Source organism: Homarus americanus, unplaced genomic scaffold, assembly GCF_018991925.1.
Source record: "Homarus americanus isolate GMGI-L3 unplaced genomic scaffold, GMGI_Hamer_2.0 scaffold47177, whole genome shotgun sequence".
In the NCBI taxonomy this organism is placed as follows: Eukaryota; Metazoa; Arthropoda; class Malacostraca; order Decapoda; family Nephropidae; genus Homarus; species Homarus americanus.
Genome location: NW_024723484.1, coordinates 164,292 through 178,427, shown reverse-complemented (window position 1 = coordinate 178,427; position 14,136 = coordinate 164,292). Strand labels below are relative to the sequence as shown.

The 14,136-nt window shown below is 41.3% G+C and overlaps 1 protein-coding gene across 1 annotated transcript; it reads right to left on the bottom strand.

The window, feature by feature from the left end:
- Positions 1-219: 219 nt before the first annotated feature.
- On the bottom strand, positions 220-11,763 carry LOC121863487 (uncharacterized protein DDB_G0281497-like). Its single transcript, XM_042362161.1, has 3 exons — positions 10,891-11,763; positions 3,209-3,531; positions 220-2,248 (listed from the first exon to the last, which is right to left on the bottom strand). The coding sequence occupies exons 1-3, from the start codon at positions 11,515-11,517 to the stop codon at positions 2,008-2,010; spliced, it is 1,191 nt and encodes a 396-aa protein (XP_042218095.1). The 5' UTR covers positions 11,518-11,763; the 3' UTR covers positions 220-2,007.
- Between the last annotated feature and the right edge of the window lie 2,373 nt (positions 11,764-14,136).

Genomic DNA, 14,136 nt, shown 5'->3' with positions numbered 1-14,136 from the left:
CCATATATATATTTGTATCTTTATACATATATACTCTATATGCATATTGCACACCAAGGGAGCTTAACAAGGTAACAGGTCACTTAGATAAGAATGAGTGCGGGAAGGTCACTAGCCTCGTGTGCTCTTACAAACAAAATATAAATAGATTAAAGGAATTAGTGAAAAAACATGACTGAAATATTTTAAAAGATATTTTTATTAAATATTGCAGTAAATTACAATGACAGGTCTAGGTAAGAGTTTATCCAGTCATCACACAGTCTGGAATTACTGTACTGAGGTGCATTTGTTAAGGTGTCATATGGAGATATATTTATATATTTACTGAATGAAGGGCCTGGATATCCATGATTTATAATATATAGAAGCTTCAAGAATGTGCTTAGTATGAGATTCCTTGTTCGTATCTTATTATATAGATATACATGATGATTTACTGGGTGGTAAAAGTGAATTCAAAGTCTTAGTTTATCAGCAGGTTGAGTATACAATGTTGTTTACCTGTTAGTAGAGGAGTATTCAATTTGTTCATGAGTGAATATACAAAGTGGTTTACCCTCGCTATTGGAGGTGTGAGAAAGAGGTTCAGTATACTAGTAGGATGAGTTTACAAGGTGGTTTACCTGTTAGCAGAAGAGTATTCAATGTTTCATCATATCATCAGAGTGAGTATACAGGTTTAATAATCAGTCTTGTGCTGTATGGGAGAGAATCGTCCTATTGCTATTTTTTTTTACAGTGCATTATGTCTACAAGGTATTATCTATTTGCTTTTCTACAAGATACCATGTCTGTTTTACAACGCATTATATCTTTTTACTTGGATTGTCTTTTTTTTTTTTACAATACAAGTTCTTTTTGTTTTCACAGGGCGGTATCCTACAAGGCACTGTCGTCTTCCAGAGGCAAGGTATGTTTACAAAGGCACTTCTGAGGAGGTGGAGTATAAGGCACAACCAGGGACACACAAGGCACTTACAAAAATATTAATAATATATCCAAATGAAGGAAATAACTTAGTGAGTAAATATATATTAATAAATTATACGAACACGGTGTGGTATGTCTTAGCAGCTAATTAAAAACCTCAGTGAATAAAAAAAAACGGAAGTAGTGATAATAATAGCACTTAAGCTTGGGGGAATTAAGCATGGATTGAGTCTTGAGCAGGACCTCAATCCAGCTTGGACTAGAACCTCGAGGGACGATTAGAATCAGCTCAGACTCCTGGGGAAGGTTGTCAGGTGTTGGAGGCTACAGCTTAATGCCTGGACAAGAGAGACTTTTCGTGTTTTAGGTTATTGATGGAAGGAGATATAGTGGTTGGGAGAAAATGCGAAAAGATGAGGAGAACTGAAGGCGGGGAGGGAGGGAGGGAGGGAGATATAGAAGGAAGATGGGAGAGTAGAAGGGTCAGATGTACTGTATGTTGGGAAATTGAGGTTAAACGACAAGAAAGAAAGGAGGTAGTGGTTCGGAGCTGACTCTCAATCCTTCATACACTAAGGTTAATAATAATAATAATAATAATATGTATCTTGATACATCCAGTGTTTCACAAACGATTTTTTTCATTCATCTGATATTTACTTGATGAAACAACGAATTATGTATATACATTCACATAAATTTCTTAACTGTATTGGACGTTTAAATTATATCAAAAAGAGCATTTGGGTGAGACACTGCATGGGGAAAATAAATAATATATGGTGACATTCACTCACTGACAGCACACAGCAACACGCGCTGGGCTCCTGGCGCGAGTGTTGTTCATTACTGTCCTTCCGTGTGCCGTCAATATATAGTTTATAGATTCACTTTCTTAGTCTTTTTTTTTCCTTAAGTCTTCACACGTGGGTAATCACTCACAAACAACCTTAGTATAACACTCGTTTTGTCTGTCTTACACACGTTCACACTATTCCAACACACCCGCCAGTCTTCTCTCTCCTCACCGTCCACTTCAACCGTATACACACATCCCCTCACCCAATACTCCGACTATGGCTGTATATTGTGTTGCCACCAGGCCAGGGCGTCCAGCAGATCCTGTTCTTCCCGAGCGTAGGCCCTCCCCTCACCAGCCTCTGTTTTGATCACGCCCACGCCCATACCATGAGCGGCGGTGGAGGAGGAGGAGGGCGGGGAGAGCTTGTCGCTGAAGAAAGGGTGGCCAGGGGATTGTCCGTCCTCAGAGTCGGTAGGAGAGGTCCTGAGGAAGGCGCCAGCAACACCGTCGTACCTATAAGGAAATTTCTCACATTATCTGAGGTCTTTATACCATCTGTAAAGTTGTGTAAAAAAACGGTTCACATGAAGATTAGGCCCACAGCTTACTTCGCATGATTAGGTCTCTGCTTATTTCACATGAAGATTAGGTCCCTGCTTATTTTACAAAAGATTAGGCCCCTCCTTATTTCACATGAAGATTAACCAGTCTAATGCTACCTGGGGGGATTGGTTAGGTTAAGTTAGTGCCAAGTGGTTAATCTTCAGATGAAATAAGCTAGAGTGCTTAATATTATTGCGAAAAAAAAACGAATTTATCTGGAGAGCTTCAACTTGAACCCTTATTCTTATAAATTATATATAATTTGAACATATAAATACAGCACAAAGCTCAATGGACAATACAGTAGAAGTAGTGAAGCGATAAAAGTTTTTTCTCGTGTTTTCATTTGGCGTTAAGTGAATATAGTCTATAACTTCTAATCATGGAACAGTTTACAAGACCAAAATGTTCCCTTATGTAAATAGCTGATTAACGTCTAGTGTTAGTGTGGGGGATTAGTGGCAGGAGAGGTTAACTGGATTTAGTGACACAGGAGAGATTATGTACGGGTAAATGTTGGCATGAGGTTGAAAGCGGTTAATGGCAGGCGAGGTTGAGTGAGGTTGCATGGTGACAGGAGGGAGAGGTTGTATGGGGTTGGTGACGTCCTCTGTTGTATATTACAGGTTCTTTCCGAAGAATTTTGGTGATTTTTGATAGATGACTGAAAATTAATGTGTAATGTCTACTGAAGTGACCTACTAGTGAGTTAACACGTACACACACACACACACACACACACACACACACACACACACACACACACACACACACACACACACACACACAGTATCCAACTCGTGCCGTCCACAAAAGTAACAGGGAAGAAAATAATGTGCCGACACAATACGGTGGTGACGGAGGACGCACCTGAGGGAGACGGGTGACTGGAAGGTCTCATCAGCCACGGGAAGCTTCAGGATATGCGGCTCTATGGTATGGTGGGGCTGCAGGAACATCTGGGGGTGTTGCTGCTGCAGCTGCTGGTGGTGGTGGTGATGGTGGTGGTGGTGGAGGTGTGTGGCGTTGGTGGGGTCGGGTACGGGAGGCTGCGTCGGGGGGTGGTCGTCTAGCAGCAGCTGGAGACCCCGGATGTAGTCAACAGCGCAGCGCAGAGTCTCCACCTTGCTCAATTTCTTCTTGCGGGCAGCTTGAGGGACGTGTTGTCTCAAGATGGCGAACCCTTGGGAGACCTAAGAGGGAAGGAGAGAAAGAATGGGAGTTAGAGGTAAGATTAATGGCTCCAGATGACAAATTGTGTGCAAGATGCGGTTGTGTCTCTACCAGAGAGGACATATAAGGAAAGATCATGTTATCCTTGGGTAATAGATTGTTATAGACCGGAGGGGGAGCTTCAGTAATGCCTAAATCAAACACCAAGGAGTGGAAACAAACAGAATAATGATAATGGAGAAGAAAGGAATTGCAAACCAAACTCCACGTTGAGAGGAAAACAATGTCACCTTAAAAAAGACCTAAAAAAAAAAGGCCCAAGGAAACTTTTGTTTAAAGTAATACACATGTCACTCCTAACACAGACATAACCTTATGACGAGTGAAAAATAAACTAATTAAAATGAATGTAAAATTGATCGTTTAAGATTTATTATTAAGACTGATGTATCTGCACTGTTTCTCCATTGAATCAGAAACGTACATGCAATATTTCTGATGCCGTGTTATCAAAGTGGCCGCTTGGTGTTTTGAAACCGCACCATCACACAATTCTTAAGCATATAATTCTCCTCAGCGTGATACTCTTGGATTCAATACACTGTAATGAGTGAAGTCATTCTGCGAAATGTCGCTATTGAGCAGGTAGAACATGTCGGAGGTGTGATGCTGCGGGGGAACCTGGGGTGCAAGTTGTAAGGGAGGAGGGGACTGGGGATGATGGAGGGGGAGGGGACTGGGGATGATGGAGGAGGAGAGGACTGGGGATGATGGAGAGGGAGGGGACTGGGGATGATGGAGGGGAGGGGACTGGGGATGATGGAGGAGGGACTGGGGATGATGGAGGAGGGACTGGGGATGATGGAGAGATGGAGAGGGACTGATGGGGATGATGGAGGGAGGGACTGGGGATGATGGAGAGGGAGGGGACTGGGGATGATGGAGAGGGAGGGGACTGGGGATGATGGAGAGGGAGGGGACTGGGGATGATGGAGGGGGAACCCGGGGGCGCAGGTTGAAGGGGGGGAGGGTAATGGGGATGATTGAGGGGGTGGGGGAGGGAGGGTAGAGGGCGGAGACCCCTTCCGGTGCCTTTGTCCGGTTAGCCTTGACCTTCTTCCCGTCACGTGTGTCGGGGTGAGAGAAGGGAGGGAGAGTATCTGTCCGGTCCTCACCTCAGCGGGATGCTGTGTTCAGCTAGCCAGGGCGGGAGTTTCTCTGTTGCTTGGTGTGTCATAGATCGTTAACTGGATTCTGAGTCAGTCGTCTCAGCTGTGTTCTTAGTAGACTTATCTGGGATCTTAAGTCAACTAAACTGTTCATGAGACTACATCGAGTATCCAGCCATCTCAGTTGTGTTACTAAGATATTTTTTAAGTCATCCTAGCTGAATGTCGTGATGTTGTTAGCTAATTTTTAGGTATCGGTATGTCAACCATTTTCTAGAGGATTTACGCAAGTCGTTTCAGTGGGGGGTTTCTTATAGTATTCTAAGTTTTAGGTCGTCTCAGTCAAGTTGTAAACAAATCGTTAACATTTCTGTCACCTGGGATATTTGGTGACTTAACTGACTGGCTCTTACACCCTCGCAGTCAAGTTCTAAGGAAATAGGGAATTTTCTTTCTGGGAGTTTAAACTGGCGTACTGATCTACTTATTTCATGTGATCTGTCACTCGAGTTTCTGTGGACTTAGATCTTTATTATGTGTTATTTACCATTTTAATGATTAAAAGTGGAACTCTTGGTTGATTGTTCCTCGGGTACCATTTAATCTGTTCATTGGACCTGGGGTTTTGTTTTTTGGTTGTGTGCCAGTAGATAACCCCATTCGCATTGTTACTTGGCATTAAGGAATAGTTGGTGCTTGATGATCATCCGTAAACGACCTCTAGGTTGAATGATTGACCAATCGAAATTTAGTTCACTGATAAATGTTAGAACGCAAGAGCCAGCGAAGGTCTGGAAACACAAGAGCCAGCGAAGGTCTGGAAACACAAGAGCCAGTTAAGGTCTGGAACGCAAGAGCCAGCGAAGGTCTGGAAACAGAGCTAGTGAAAATCTAAAAACACAAGAGCCAGCGATGGTCTGGAATGCAAAAGCCAGCGAATGTCTGGAACACAAAGAATCGGTGAAGGTCTGGAAACACAAGAGCCAGCTACGACCTGAAACACAAGATCCAGCAAAGGTCTGGAACACAAGAACCAGCGAAAGTCTGAAAAAATAATGAGGTCTGTAACACAAAGAATTTATACAATCAAGTGACTCCATAAATAAAGCTATTAAAGCAACAAGCATGAACCTACAAACTCAGGGAAGCCAGAAGCCGAGTGTTTGAAAAGCGATGACCCGTTAAACACAGAACACGAAACTCATCATCATGTGCCTGTGCCGACGGTACCTAAGAGAGATAAATTACCTGTGGTCGCTAGTGGGAATGGCTTGATTGTTACCTCACTTTAATGCAGCAGTTATCTCGGCGCCCGGCAGCGATGATTCAAACTGAGGCGGGGTGCTTGGTGGTAGCGGTAGGTAGCATTAAAGTAAGTTATGGTGGAGGAAGAAATGAAAATATGTAAGGATAATTTCGTGATGCTGGTGCTGGAGTACTTGATCAGGTGTACTGGCTGGCGGCTGTGGTGTAATTTGTATAATCTACGTGGACAACAGTAGACTTTCGTGTTGTTGGCGTTGTTTAGCGCAGTGTGTATGTGTGCCTCTGCGATCAAATTATATATATATATATATATATATATTATATATCATATTATCTTTAAGATATTGTAATTGTGTGTACTGATCTATCTCGATCATGGGTTGAACATTCGGAATATGATGAATGATCAACTCTCTTCTGTTATATACGAAGTTTGACGATGGGATGGAGACAGTCTAGACTCCATCACCTGCAAAACTCGCTCTTGTAAGGGCAAATATTTAACTGCATATAGTGCTCAGATATCTTTTTAATATCTTTTGAGTGAGTGAGCTGTTTTTAAATATATTTTCGTTCTTGATATAACTGTAACCTTGACAATGGTGAGGATAAATTCGAGAGATGATGTAGAGAGAACACACTCGGGAGCAGAAGATGGTAAGACAAGTTATTACCGCACAGCTGACTCTCACTCAACAACGCACTGACTAAACCAAGATGAAAGAGATGCAGTTAGCAAAAGATGATAACCATTAACCCGGAGACAAGTTCTCTGCTTTCTGAAATTCATTTCCTGATGCTCAAATTCAGTTAGCAATTTCTGACAAATATGAAAGTATGTAAGATATGACTCCTGGATCAAATTACTTTCATGTAATCCCGAAGATGGTACGTTCCCAACTTGGTAATCCTATGAGGCAACTGGTAATAAGCATTCGATAATTCAGAATTCATTGCATGATATTCGTCCAACTTTTTTTTTATTTTCACCCACTAATGTTGCCTCAGACATTAAACAACCGGAACTAATGTTGGGTTACTAATCTCTTTGGGGCGACTTGCATGTTAAGGTGATGCTCTCATACAGCAAAACACTATAACTTAGGAAAAGCTTATGAAGAATAGAAATAAACGAAGGAAGAATATAGCTCTTAATATGACCCCATAACTTTGAACACCACTTGACCTGTCTGGGACGATTCTCCAGTTTCCTCCTATAATAAACTAAAGAGCTTAAACCCAATTCATTTTTCGTAATTTCATTCTAACATTACCACATGTTAATCTCTTTACTTCAACGTCTTAAATTCAATCGTGTATAATTACGCTTCTGGATTTACTTTAAGACCCCGAGGCCTCAGTTTCACAGCAGGGTGCCGCCACTCCATTCACCAACTGAGGTTATATTTCCTCATAAGAATAAAGTAACACGTGGTAAACAGCTTATAATAGAATTCTGGAGTATCGCTTACTTATTTATCTAAGTGCTGGTCGAACACACACACACACACACACACACACACACTATCAGAATCATAATCCACACTCAGTAATTTACCAAATATACAACACAAAGCTAAGCCAACATTATAGTACAAGACGTTAATATTAGATCAGCAATACACACCAACTCGAGAGCATTGTTAAATAATACAGTGGGAAATAATTGCAGCCCATTTTACGGTTATCAGTCAAAGGAGATAAGACCCCCGCTGAGGCAAGATATCCGTAGAGAATTGTTCAGACAGTAGAACTGACGGAGACGAGTACCCATCAGCTCCTCTAAAGTACGAGCCGCCGTGGTTCTCTCCCCAGCCTCTTGTAGTGTTGAGAGGAATATATATAACAGAAGTGTCTCATTTTGAGTGACTGAGCCAAGCTGAGTGTTGCTACATCTTAAAGAGTCTTAGACTGTCGTTCCACATAGCCTCTTATTGGTCCACTCTGTAATTGTTGACGGCCTGTATTCTGTATCCACATATTAACTGAAATCGATTATATTCTGACCTAAAGTTATATTCATAGTGTATATTTTACTTTTTTTTGCGGAATCAGTTATTTTGTAAAATGACCGGCATGCATATTGGTAATTTTGCAAAATAACTTTCTGTTACGGAAAGTGAGCAATCAAGAAGACAAATGCCTTTAATTTCCTTTACTTTAATCTCAAATTTTAAATGATTTCCATATATGTGTGTCTTGGGGCTATTTGACTGAAGTTATTTAGTTATAATACCTTGTAATATTCATGCCCAATTACACGTTTAAAATTCAGTTACGATATTCTACGTTGTTAATATCGATTCATGTATATTACTTAAATCCTCCTGTTACGCATTACTCCTCTATTTGTTTGTTCGTGTTAACATCTGTATAACTTTCTGTTTTATGATAGATGTTAACCACTGTATTATCCAGTTGTTGGCGTCTATTAGCATTATCTCATACCTGTTGAAGCGTAATTAATCCCTGCTTTATGTATCGTGGCAATAGTTACGGGTCATCTGAAGAATCACCATCCCAGTTTATTTCACCTAAAGATTAATCACCTTAACACTATTTGAGGGGATGTGGTTGTTAGCGTTAAGTTAGCTCGAGATTCTTCAAGTGATCCACTTCAGCTAATCGGTGTCCTGAATAAACCAGTTTCGGTTCTCTTTCAACAGGATTAAGTTCAATTGGCTTGCTGGATAAAGATAACACCGTTTACTATTATCGGAGGTAGAGTGGCCACCGTTTACTATTATCGGAGGTAGAGTGGACACTGTTTATTATTATCGTAGGTAGAATGGCCACCGTTTACTATTATCGTAGGTAGAATGGCCACCGTTTACTATTATCGTAGGTAGAGTGGCCACCGTTTACTATTATCGTAGGTAGAGTGGCCACCGTTTACTATTATCGTAGGTAGAGTGGCCACCGTTTACTATTATCGTAGGTAGAGTGGCCACCGTTTACTATTATCAACTATTATCATAGGTAGAGTGGCCACCGTTTACTATTATCGTAGGTAGAGTGGCCACCAATCACTGTTATCATAGGTAAACAGACTTAGGGAGGCCTATTTAATCTGTGTGGAGCAGACAGGACTCCTCTTAACTGGTAGCTTGAATAAACAGACATCCATTTCGACAATATCCCTGCTAATCGGACGTAAATTTAACCGGTGTCCGGAATAGAGGGACTACTTAACCGGTAACCAAGATAGGACTATGCTTTAACCGGAATAGTGAGTAATTTGAGTTTATTTAACCTATGGCTAGAATAGACTACTTATTTTATTGGTATGGGGGATAATATGGACAATTTAACCGGTAGCCAGAATAGAGAGACAATGTTTTAACCGATATATTGAATATTAGGGACAATATCAACGGTATCCAGGGATTTATAGGACCATTTAATTGACATGTAGGATAAGAGACTTTGCGTAGCTTAACAGAAGGTCCAATTAATCGATATGTAAGATAAACAAGGCTCCATTTAAACAGCAACCTGGGAAAATGAGCTTTTAATTCATCCGTTACCTCATAGCTTGTTATAAGGAAGATCCTTGTAACCGATACCAAATATAAACAGGAATTTACTTAACCGTCATCCAGTGTAATTGAAGAGATTGGTGTTTAAGCTAATAACTGAAGGGGTGAGAGAGGAGAAGAGTAGGAGCAGTAGGAGAATAGGAGGGAAAGAGAGGAGTAGCAAAAGGAGAGGGAGTGGGAGGAGGAGGAGGAGGAGGAGGAGGAGGAGGAGGAGGAGGAGGGACAGCTGGAGAGGACCGAGGAGTATACACAATGCCCGGGGGCGGACAGTCCTGCCCCTCCCATACACCAACTCAGACGAAACCACCATCATCAACACACCCTGGTGACGAGTCCTGGCTAGGTCTCCCGTAGTTAGTCACTTCAGTTTAACGTGTTGTCCTTGGAGAGTTTGGAAGTCACTTTGTCAATGAGGATGTGCAAGTTAGGTGCTTAAAATTTGTTGAGAGAGAATGTGTGTTTGTTGTAGCTAATTAATCGTACTCATGTGGTTGTTAGCCTTTCCTGTGTGTCTTCTGTAGAGAGCTTGTTGTTTATTTTATTGCTGGGTGTTTATGTTGATGTGTGTAATGGTTGGTACAAGAGTAGTGGTGTTGTATGTAGCAATTGTAGTACCATAAGAAACTACTGAATGCCTATTAATACTACTGGTAATAGTATTTGCAATTACTATTTGTAGTAGTGAGTAGTATAGGGGTGAGGGGGGGTGGTTGAATAGCTATATCAGGGTTGTAGTGTCGATGATCAGGGTGTCGTAGTAGCCATCGTTATGAATGAAGTCACAGGAGCGGCAGTAGTACATGTTAGTAGTACCAATGGTTGTAACTGTTCGTAATAATGGATATAATAGTGGTAATAGTAACAGCAGCAATATTAGTAGTAGTAACAGTAGTTGCCTCAGTATAGGAAAGGAGTTAGAAGCTTCTGCGGTGTTATGAGTATAAATCAATATAATGACTATTCTTAGTAATACCCCAAACTGGTATCAAATAGAGACAAAGCAAATAGGAGAAGAAAAAAAAACGATGATAAATGTTATTACAGAAACACGTTTACAATATTGACAATCACGTTTTATTACAGAAAAAAACATCGAGTACTATTTCCACTACAAGACATGGGTGTACGATCAATAGAAGTCGAACCGTGCAAATAACATGGGCAATTGAAGTACTCAAGCAAAAAACATGGGAAACTTCCGTCCCTTATCACTACAATACGATTATTCTCACAAGCTGCATTACAGAGGTCTTCTATTAACACTACCACAAGTGCATGCAGGTAGTATCTTCAATGCAAGCAAGATATTTTATCAGTTAATGATTTTAATGAAAAAGTGGACACGCCCATTTCTAACACACACAAAAAATCCGTGGTAACAGGGCTGCAGAAAACACACTCTTACCTGTTTAACTCTGTTCCTCTCTCTGGCATTTCTTCTGGACACTGGGACGCGAACTTCAGTGTCGGAGTAATTTATTCTTCTTCTGCACTTAGCTGGCGACAAGTTGATACCCGGAGACGAAGATGAAGAATTGAACGAGGAATAGGACGATGAGAGAGATGAAGACTCCAGCGTTTTGTTGACTGACGGGGGCGTTCTGATGATGGTGGTGGAGGAGGAGGGGGACCGTGATGTGGTGGTGGTGACCGTGGTGGTGATGGAGCTCTTGATTGTTGGTGATGGTCTGATGGGAGTAAGAGGTTTATATGGTGATTTAGTAGCCTGAGGAGAAGACGATTTGATCACAGTTGATTTTGAGGTAACGGGCTGGATTCTGATGTTGACTCTCCCTAAGACATTTTTATTAGTGAAACTGTTGTCAGTCGACTTGGTGACACCACTGGACACCACTTTGTTGAAGTTCGTGACCTTGCTTGTGATTGTCGGGACCTTGTTGATGATGTTGGCTGTTTTGTTGTGGATATTTTGGAGGTTGGCGGTGTTGGAAGGTTTTAGGACCTCCGGCTTCACGGGGCTGTGAAATTCAACCTTAATAGGTTTCTGCATGACCACCACGTCCGTTGACATGGCTGCCTCTCTGTTAAACTCTTATATCACTATAATATCACTGTCCTTTTTCGTTCATAATTCCCCTTTCAACAAAGGATATAACAAGTCACCCTCACGACCAACACTGTCACCACGACACATCCACCGCCGAGGTAGTTTTCTGACACTGGCGGGTAATAACGGTTTTATCCTCTTCACTTCAAACTTGCCGCCGTTTTCGCCGGGTTTCTGTCGCGCGACAATCTCTCCCGTCTGACCGTGGCGGTAACGGAATGCGTCTGCGCGTGCTGGGGCTGAAAGACCTACGCGCGTGCATTAGCCCCACCCATCAGCTGTCAGGCCTCCAATCAAAATCCCTCCCGCCAAATATTAAACCAATCGGAGCGCCGGGTGAATGAGAGCTCCGCCCAAGCACACGTGCGGCTCGTGCCGTAGGTAGCGCGTGTCCGGTGTGGCACGTGCCGCAACTGAGTAGTGTTCTTTGTTGATACACTGGACGCCCGCTATGCCTCTCCCGATCTTCACACACTAGTTTTAAATCTGTCTCTACACTAAATACATTAGGGTAGTTAAGGCCAGTCATGAAGTGGAAGAACACCTCACACTCAATGTATCGTAAGGCTTCACACACGATATCAATAATTTGGGGTGAGGTTTGGAGCAGCTGCGGATTTGAATGGCTATAATCCTCCTCAGTTGCCACCAGTCGTTAAACAGCTAAATATATATGTACATCTGCATTGGTATTTTATGTATTTTAACTCTTTCATTTTAAACTTATATATAGGTAAAATTTCTAGTTAGTTAAGAGTGCTTTAACTTCTCATCTCTTTGATAACGAAGACAATAACTCGAAGACAAAATCGGTGAGCGTTAACTGGCGCCCCACCACATGGAGACAACAATGGACTTTCGCCAACAACCTTAACTCACCATAAAAACTGTAGCTATAACTCATTGGATTAGAATAAATCTCCAGACAACAGCAGGATCGAGAACAACCATAGCTTACTCATAGAAAAATCTCCATTGATTTTGATTTTAATGATTACTGAAGGTGGTATGGAGTCGAGTCTTCGAAATAGGTCGATTTGTACACTAACAATGAGTTGGCCTTGATCCATATATGAATACAGTCAATTAAACCAATTATGATAATCCGACTTTTGTTCGTCGTAGAATACAAAGAACGTTCATTGTTGGGACGAAAACATTTTGGTACAAAGTATTATGTTAAAAAAAAGATTCATTCATTTTCAATTTTCTAACATAAAATGATCTCCCAAAATTAATTCCCTGTAGGTAAATTTTGAGAGAACTGTTAATGTTATGTTTACAATACTTCTTTCCCTTCCGACTGTTTCATTCCTTCATCCAGTGGCGTTCAATCCATGGGCAGGGCTCCATCGGCATGTTGAGATGGCGCGAAAATAACCACTTCACCTCGCAGCTTCCCGGAAACTTTCACCCATCGGTATTAAAAATTTCCCCATGATTTCATTGATATCTCTCTCTAGTATACCCCCATTTGATAGGTATTCATGTAAATATATTCCCTAATAAAATGTGGTAATTTTTGTTAATCGATCACTATAGGAGAGAAATAATTACCAAACGGAGATGGATATAGGCGATAACCAATGGAATGGTGAGTGATATCAAAAGGTTGGTCTCCTGTCCTTCCCGTAAACCATCTGTTGAGTTGCGGGTGCCATTGAGTATTTTTATCCCTATATCAATAGCGCTAAATGCGATCGATAGATTGGCTCGTCAGCCCAAGTTGGTGATGCGTGTGCCTGTGTTTGATGTGTTGGTGGTGGGTAGGGCTCTGCTGTGTATGATAGGTGTAGCTGTGTTTTGAGGTTTATTTTTGTTATATACAGTATTATGTGTGTGTGTGTATTATCTCATATATCTCAATTTATTCATTCTTACATGTGCACATTGCCGAATTTCATGTGTATATTTATCATGGAATTACATGAAGAATTCTCCCTTCCGCTTATTTAACCGTAATAACCTCAATAAAACTACCTGGAGGTTAGGTTAGTTAATCTTAAAGTAAAATAAGCTTGGAGGACGAATCTTAAGCTGATCCTTCTTATATATTGTTTCATACACCATTACGTCTTTTGTCCTTCAACTCTTAAAAAAACAGACATTGAAGAGAAAAATAATGGGGTATGATAATAATTAAAATATTAATAAATCAAGAAGAAAAAGAAATAATTTGTTCATGTGAGCAGCTCCTGGCGGGTCTTAATGTAGTGTCCCCTTCAACCCTGTTATTGTACTCATTTACCGACACCAGCGGCCACTTGTTAATACATAATTGCATGGAGTCGAGTCTCATTAACGTTGTCGTAAACATCGTCGCCTTTTACTGCTTTAGTGTTCGTTAATCAGCGTCGGCTTTTTTGTGTCGAGTCATATGCGGTGTTAAGACCCTCTCATCCACTCCAGGTTAATGGATTGTTGTCATGCACAAAAATTCATGAAGGGAATGCGCGAGAACCGAATTGAGACGCTAACTGGAATGACAGACTGCATAGCTGATGAGTGTTTATGCATGAGGTTCGTTGGTCGTAGTGAATGGTGTAGCCAGGGAAAGGTGTTGCCAAGTATATTGAGAACTGT